The following is an 8436-nucleotide window of genomic DNA, read 5'->3' as shown; positions in this document are numbered from 1 at the left end:
AGCAACATAGAAGTGACAGGAAGAGGGTACTGGCTCAGTGTGAAAACTCTGGATTAAGGAGGCTATTTGGTGCCTGAGCTGTCTTTGTGGGGGCCTGGGAAAGGAGGCTGAGTTCCCAGGTTCTGAGCATCCGCCCTCAGGTTCCTTGGTCCACAAATAGGAATGAAGGACTGACCATGAGCTCAGCACTCCGCAAGGCACTGGAAACATTCATGAACAGAACAGAAAAATCCCTGACCCCGGGAGCTTACCTTTTAGTGCCATGGGGGCAAAATCAAGCGGAGTGAAGAGATGGGGACACGTCCTGTTCCCATGAGAACCATTACCCAGCATTCCCCAAGGACTCCCTGACCTTGATTCTCTGTGGGTGAGTCACTGCACCACTGCCTCCGGGGTGTCCTCAGGAACAAGGCCCAGAGGGGGGATGACTTATTCCTGGTGCTGCCCGGGTTTGCCTGAGCAGCCCTGCAGCAGATGGGCTTGTGTTCCAGTGAGCACCCCGGGACCCTGGTCCTGCCTTGGCTTCACAGGAAGAGCAGGACGTCTGGAAGGAGAGAAAACACATCTGTAGCAACGTCTCTGCAGGGAGAAACCGAGGCCCGCTCCACACACCTCCTGCCAGTGCTCTTTTCCAATAACTCTAATAGGTAGCATTTATTTAGCACTTGCTGTATGCCAGCCCCTGTGCTTCGCATACATTATCTCCTGTGATCCTAAGAGATAGCTGTCATTGTTCTCCCATTTACAAGATGAGGAAACTGAGATACAGGGAGGCCAAGCAGCTCATTAAGGTGCCAACTCGGGAGTGACAGAGCCGGGATTTGAGCACAGGCAGGCTGACTCCAGAGCCCGTGCTTATAACTAAATCCTTCCTACTGTCTCTGTCACCACCTCTCCTGGACCCCGTGCCCCAGCCCTGCCAGCGCTGCATCTCAGCTCCAGAAGCTCTTTCCAGGTGTTTCCTGCCCTTTACGAGGTGCTCCATGATGCCCCCAAGGCACCATTTGAGCTGTTTCTCAGCCACCCTCTTGTAGCAGATCCATCTGGAAGCTGAGCGCCAGAACTAGAAAGACATGATTTTCTTAGGATTTGCTTGGTTTCGGAGCCACCCGCTCTGCATGTTGCTCGGATGGTAATTATTAGCCCTGATACACATTTTGTTGAAGGTCTTCCTCTTTCCAGTGGGATTTCCTATCCATTACATGGAGCCTTTAGTCTGTGCCCCGGATTGTGCTAGGCAGGAGTAGGTGGGTAATGGGGACAGGGCTGAAAGACCATGCTGTGGTCAGTGAAGACGGGCTCCTGGAGCCACACAGGGCCGGAAAAGAGTGGTAGAATATCGCACTGACTGAGACAGAAAGACTCAAAGAGAGGAGGTGTCGGTGAGACCCACAGCCCTGATGATCCTTGAGTCATGAGGGGCAGAGACATGAGAGGGAACATTCTTGTCTTTCTTTTCCTTGCATCTTCCCTGGGCCTGACATGGAGGAGACCCGAACTAACTGCTTTTCTAAATGAATGAATGAATGAATGCTAAAACTGAAAGGAAGCTTAGTGATCAAGGTCCTGCTTTCAGTTTGTTCATACAATAACAGAGGCTTCTAGAGCACAGTGGCTTCAGGCCACGCGGCTGGTTGGGCAGAGTGTGGGACGCTCGGGTATTAACACCGTGACCTTCGTAAACCTCACGCTTTCCCTCTTTATTTCAGGGTCCCGCTGGAAGACCCGGCCTCCCAGTAAGTAGCTTTCATTTCATCCTTCCTTTCTATCTCCCTCGGCTGCTCTCCTTGCGCCAAGGGCTGGCTAGGTTGGGTGGCTGCTTTCCTTCAGGTGTGTCTGGGTGCGAGGCCTCTCTCCAGCACCTCTAACCTACAGCTGAGGGTGAAGCTCCTGGGGAGCCCTCCTGGGGCCCCAGGCAGGCAGATGACAGCATGCAGGCCCTTCCAAGGCTGGACCTGACCTCTAGACTGAAGGCCCTCTAATGGGGGTCTGGAAGGGTGGCAGCCTGACTGACTATCCTCTTGCATACCAGCTTAGCTTAAGACCACTGTCCCTCCTTTGTCCTGTGACCTCCGGTAAAAGGAGACGCAAAAACTTTGTTTTCCCCCCCAGTTACCATTTCTGAATGCCGGAGAGGCTGAGCCAAGTAACCATGGGGACTTTGGATTAAAAGTAGAAGTAATACCACTAGCCATCTCTTATTGAGACCCTACTACAGGCCAGGCACTATGCTCATCACTCTTCATATATTTGATTTGTTCGACAACTCAGTGAAATGGCTGTTATCATACCCATTTTATAGATGAGGAAACTGAGACTCAAGAGAGGCAAAATACCTTGTCCAATTGTCCAAGCTTCAGTGGAGACCTGTGGGGGCCATGTTGTCACACACATTTCATACCTCTGTTTCCTGTGGTCCATGCTTGACATTTGAGAACAGTCTGTAAAGTCTTCAGAGACATGGCTCTGTGGGATGTAGCCTGGGGCATAGATGCATTGAGTGCTAGATGACGGAGGGCCCAGGAATAGCCGGAGAGTCGGGTGAGATGTGGTAGCCAACTAGAGGGCCAAGGTGGGGTGTGGAGGGCGAGCCGGGGCTGGCCCCGGGCTGCCCTCCCTGCACCGAGGACCACATCCATTGGATTCCAGACCCTTCTGTGCATCCCGGTTACTCTTCTTTTAGACATGAATTACACTGTAACGTCTTGACTAATCTAGCAGCTTCTAGAATTCAAGCCCAGCAGTGACTTTCTTAATGAAATGCATGTGGGAGGGTGTTTAGCCTTGAAACTGGAAACTCTCCCAGTAAGTACCGAGCCCCAGAGCAAAGGAGGATGGGTGAATTAGTCCCATGAAATCCAAGGAGGGGAAAAATCAGATGACTGGGGAGAACGTGGGCAGACTTTGTTTTTTTCTGACAACGTCCACCTTTAAAAAGCATTTGGGGGCAATTCACAGAGCAGGGGCTGCTACACAGAGTTCCTAGTCTCTGGCCCTTCCATGCCTGTCCCTAACCCGAGCATTTTATGGCCAGGACTGCAAAGAACATTAGTTTTAAAAAAGAAACGAAGAGAAACCAAAATACACAGCCTGCAATATCATTCAGAAGCCCAGGAGTGAGCGGGCCATGGGGGTGTCTCAGCCCGCGTGCGGCAGGCCTGGTGTCCTCAGCAGGAAGGGCGGACCGCTGGCCCCCAGGTCCTCGCCCCCCTCGTGCTTCCACGTGGGGGAACCTGGGAGGGACCCGCAAAAAGAATTGCTGCGGCCAGCCCCTTGTGAAATGCAAAACTCTGAAGCACAAACATGCTGTACAATTCACTTGCCCACAGCCGTGCTGGGCTCCCTACCTGTAGACCCCGAATACGCGACACGCTCCAGGTGCCAAGCGCTGGGAGGAGGCTTTCCTGGGGCATCATTTACTGCATCCTCCCAGCAGCCCCTTGAGAGAGACACGGGTGCTGAGGGAGGCACGGAAACAGATCCAGGCTTATCACCCATGCTGCTAACCCGCCACTCTTTTGCAAAGGGTGAGCCGTTTCCTAGAGACACCACTGACCCGTGTGTGTAAGAAGACCCTAATTGCAGAGCACTTGCTGTCCTCGGGTGCATCCACATACATCTTGAGATGCTAATTGTCCCTCAAGGCTTGTTGCCTCAGTGGGGTCAGCAGACACAGAATTGCCCCAGAAGTGCCCACACCCTTCAGGGGAACCCACAAACCCAGCTCTCTCCTGCCCAGGAAGCCAGGACAAACACTGTCTGATTTTTGGCCCCCATCGCTTTCCGTCCTTCTAGACTCCTAGTGTACCCCAGGCCCCACCCCAGATTTTATGATGTCTGCACACGTATTATTGCAAAAAAATATTTTCTACCAAAAAGGAGAGGAACAAAACTTACTAAGCAGATTTCCAGAGTAAGAAGATGTAACTCCTGGCTACGAAACAAAGGGGATCCTTCTGAGCGGCTGAAACTCGTAATGCGGCCGTATCTACGTGGCTCACTGTCCTTCCTGTTGGTGCCGGGGGTGGCCGAGAGGAGGGCAGGGAGAGGACTCTGTCGTAGCCTTCTCGGATGGAGAGCCTGGGGAGGAGTCGGGGGACGTGGGCACTGCGCCTCAGCTCTGGCACAGATAGACCATTCACCTGGCACATGGGGCCACCACTCTCCGGGCTCTGTGCCTTGGAGTTGAGCGGGACGAAGATATGGCACATCCTGGGTGAAGCCGAAGCTAGACTGTGACAGCAGAAGTCTAAGAGGGGAAGGGCCTTGGACCCTTCGTGAAACGCATAGGGAAGCTGAGGCTCAGGCTGGGGACCAGGCTCCTAGGTTAGTGCACTTTCCACAGCACCGCGCTGAGAGCAGATCGTGGTAGGGGTGGCTGCTTGCCTAACAGTCCTTGGGGGCTGAGTGGGCATCATCCCAACCGCCCATGCAAAGCAGGTCTTGGGTGCATAGCTAGCCCATGGGGTCCTTCCTACGCTGGCCTGGCTCCAGCCACATCTAATTGTTTCTGCCTCCTTCATCAGGGGGACAAAGGTGCCATTGGGATGCCTGGACGTGTGGTGAGTTGGCGCATTTGTACTTGCTTGGGTGGCCGTTGCTTGCTTCTTCGTGCCGCCCTGTCCTCGAAACCATGGCAACCTCCCCAGCCCCAAGGAGGGGGTCAGACCTCTCTCTTCCTCCACCCAAGTCGGCTTCAGAGAGGGACTAGAGAGAAGAAAGGAGGAAGTTTTATTCCAATCCTTCAGATCTTGCAGTAGGACTCTACTCTCCATACAGCTGCCATGGCAAAGGAAAAATCCAAGAAATGGCACTGATAAAGCTCTTTGTCGATCCCCCACCGAGGGACAGGATGAGGCCCAAGCCCCTCGTGACATCAGGAGGACTCCCACCCACTCCACCGCGCCCCCCCCTCCACCGCCCAAGGCTAGCAGCTCTTCTTCAGACTTCCAACTGCTTTGCCACCACTCCCCAGCAAGAGCAGCAACAGATGGTGACAAATGCAGCCTCAAGATGCCCATGGAAGCTGCAGCGGAGCCGGCTTCCAGAGGCGCCTTCCCTAGGCAGAGACTAGAAGCTGGTGGGGGACAGGGCTGGTTCCCAGGCAGGGCCTCCAAATCCTCACCATGAGGCTAGGAGTTAGACACTGAATGTTTCCTGCTGAAAACTCAGGATGAAGAAAGGGAAACAGGAATGTTCCGCAGGGAGGGGATAGCTCAGAAATGGGAGGGCCGGCACTAGATCTTGGGGTCCCAGAGCCAGGCTGGTCCCGGGTGCCTGCTAGCCTCCAAGGGGCTAGAAAGGGCAGCTCAGGTACTGGGGGCAGCCCAAGGGGCTGATGGCCACACGCCGGCCTCACCAGCACCAAGTGAGTCTAGGACATGCCCAAGCTACTCTCCCCGTCTACCCCCGACTCCCCTACAGCTATCAGCCTCGACCTCCCTCTGGCTCCCCAGGGCCCCCCAACTCCCCCACGCCATCCTTCTATGCCACTCACATGCCTTGCCTCTTGACCTCACCTCCTCACGGGTTGGCCTCAGGCCTGGGTATGGCATTCTTGCGGGAGCTTGCTTGCCTGGTGTGAGCCTGGTGCTCAGAGAGAAGGCCTCCGAATCACAGTTAACACCCGAGAGCGCTCACTCTGCGGTGGGCATTGTGCTGAGAGCCTCACTCACATTAGCTCATTGGGTCCCAAGAGCTGCCGGAGGGAGGCACAATTTCCACCCATTGCTCAGGTGAGAAAACCGAGGCTCAGATATTAAGTGTCTTTCCCGAGGTCCTGCCTGACCCTGTCCCTCTGCCTTAGTTCTCTCACTCCAAACCCTGAGTCCCCCAGGCTGTCACTGGTCCTTTTGTGTGTGCAGCAGGGAGAATAGAGCCAGCCAGCCTTTCTCAGGGGCTCGCCGTGCGTGGGCCTGAAGCAGGCACGTTCTCCATCAGAGCTTTCCAGGAACCCGTCCTATTGATGAGCTTGTTGAGACTCAGTTTGCCTGGGATTGGGGGGTGGAGCTGGGGCTTGCACCCAAGCTGACTGTCAGACGCCGAGATCCTGGCTCCTAACAGGTGGGCGTCAGGACTCTATACCCTGAGTGCCGCTGCCTGCCCTCCCCCTCCTGCCCTCCTTCTTGGGCCCTTGTGGACGTGTGCGCCCGAGAAGTGTCCATCTGAGCCGAGTTCTGACCCTCAGCGGTGGGGGCAGGAGGGAAGGCCACAGGAAGCCCCCTATTTCTGTTTTCCAGCCACTTGGGGGTTTTCATGCTGCTTGTGCTATTTTCAATGTGACAATGGACCCATTTGGCTGCCCAGTAGGAGTCCTGGCCCCAGCCACCTGATAAGGACGAGGGTGGCCAGGGGGTGTGAAATGCCTGAGTTGCCCCTGTGGTTCTCACCGGAGCTGGTACCCCTGGCTTCAGTGGATTAGGGTAGATCGGAGCTCTCTCTCTGCGCATTGCTGTGGTTACAGGGGCCCTTGGTGACTGCCCAGTTTCCTCTGCATCCCAGACCCATCCTCCATCCCCCAGATGTCTGTCCTACTGTCTGTCCTCCCGTATTCCTCTAGTCCCTCTCCCGACCTCTTGCCTGGCCAGGCCTGACGGCTCCCAGCGTGTGTAGCTTGGCAAAACTTTGTGCTTGGTGCTCAGTTGGACCTTCAAACCAACTAAACTCCACTTCACAACACAGTCCTTGGACAAGTCTCCCTCATGCTCCCTCCCCACCAACCACCACCACCTCAGGTGACCCAGTGAGCTGGGGACATGGCTTCTCAGGCAGATTTTCTGACCTGGATGGGTTTCTCTCTCTCTCTCTCTTACACACACACACACACACATCTTGCCTCTGTTTCTCTCGGTTATCTAGAATGGCTGACTGGGGCTGGGCCCCGGGGGTAAATCTGTAGCCAACCCTGCACTGTGCTTGTTGGAGGAGGGACACCTGTCATGTGTCAACATCTATGTTTTGTTTTGTTTCTTACTTCACAGCGATTTCTTTTGTTTGGTCATTGTGCCTTTAACACAGATTCTCACGTGTGTGCCTCTCTCTTATCCTTTCTTTTTTCTCTCCCCCTCTCTCCTCCCCACCCTGTGTTGCATGTGGCTGCCCAGGGAGTAAAGGGCCAACCAGGCGAGAAGGTGAGTCCTCACTTTGCCCTCCACCTTTCTGCCCCAGTCTCTTCCCCTTGGATTCTCGGGGTGCTTCCAGAGGCCCCCATCTCAGCCCTCCCCCCAGCACACAGGCCCCAGCACTCTGCCTTCGCAGGCTCTCCAGGCCCAGTGTCCAGGCCCCTGACTCCTGGCTAAGGGCCCAGCCTCCCTGCTGCATGGGTCTCCCCACACACCCAGGCTGCCTGTGGCCTCGCCGTCCCCCTTCCCCGAGCCGAGGGGAGCACCATCGCTGTTTGGGGCAGCTGGTTCTAGTCCCTCCCCAGCCTACTGCTGATGCCCTCAGACATAGAAATTCTCTTCGTGCTGCCCCAGAGAGACTCCCAGGGGCCTAGAGTGAAGCCCCCTCGGAAGCCAGAAGCCCAAGAGACCATCCTGGAGCATTAGCCCTGGTGGATCCTGAGGGATCAGAGAGCAACACATCTAACCAGTTCCCTTTACAGAGAAGGAAACTGAGGCCCAGAGCGGGGGTGTGGCTTGCTGAAGATCCCACGCCAATAATGACGAGCGGGGGTGAGAAGCCAGACCTCCCGATGCCCAGCTTAGTACTTCCTTGCCTGTACATGGCAGTGCGTGTTTCTCGAGTCTCTCCGTCTCCAAAATAATGACATTGGCAGCAGAACACTCGCAGCTGCAATGTACTAAGCACAAACCGCCAGGTTCCGCGGTGTTTGGCCTCTGTTCTCCCAACTAACACTGACATAGCCCTTCCAGGGAGGCTTCAATATTCTTATTTACATGAGAGCACAGAGAGGCAGCTTCACAGACCCAAGGTCACACAGCAGCAAGTGACAGAGCTGGAGAGGAGCCCCACCCTCACGGCGTCCCCTCCTAGAGCTCCACGCTGCCCAGGAGAAAGATGAAGGACACGATCGGTGCCTAAGGACAATTGCAAACACTTGCTAGCCCCTTCATGCACCGGGCATTCTTTTCAGCACTTTACAACATTATCTCATGAAACTTTCACACCCATCCTATGAGATAGGTAAGGAAACTGAGGCAGAAGGAAGTTAAGTGGCCCAAGGTGACACAGCTGGGAAGGAGCAGAGCTGGGCTTCAAACCCAAGGGCTCTGGCTGGCTCCTAGCCATTGCATTCCCCTGCCTCGTGTGGTGATTACCGCTGCCGTGGTGTAAACAGTTACAAATCTGAGATCACTGCTCACCTGGGCGTGAGGCATGCAGTCACAAATACATTTAGAGCCTTTGCTTGGAAGGGTAGCCGAGCAGCCCTCAGCACCCAGTTCACAGAGGACGGATGTGGGCTGGGAGAGGTTC

At 55.1% G+C, this 8436-nt stretch overlaps 1 protein-coding gene across 1 annotated transcript in view; it reads left to right on the top strand.

Annotated features, from left to right (window-relative positions):
* Positions 1-749: 749 nt before the first annotated feature.
* COL13A1 (collagen type XIII alpha 1 chain) overlaps positions 750-8436 on the top strand; it is a 76016-nt gene continuing 68329 nt past the window's right edge. Inside the window, exons 1-4 of the mRNA XM_081823097.1 lie at positions 750-791; positions 1710-1736; positions 4527-4562; positions 7104-7130. Coding sequence (XP_081679223.1) covers positions 750-791; positions 1710-1736; positions 4527-4562; positions 7104-7130 — 132 coding nt within the window. The remainder of the gene's footprint in view (positions 792-1709; positions 1737-4526; positions 4563-7103; positions 7131-8436) is intronic.

This window comes from Leptonychotes weddellii, chromosome 6 (assembly GCF_054177405.1).
Source record: "Leptonychotes weddellii isolate Sample4059 chromosome 6, ASM5417740v2, whole genome shotgun sequence".
Lineage (NCBI taxonomy): Eukaryota > Metazoa > Chordata > Mammalia > Carnivora > Phocidae > Leptonychotes > Leptonychotes weddellii.
Note: the sequence above shows the minus strand (reverse complement) of the source record. Positions and strands in the feature narration are given on the sequence as shown.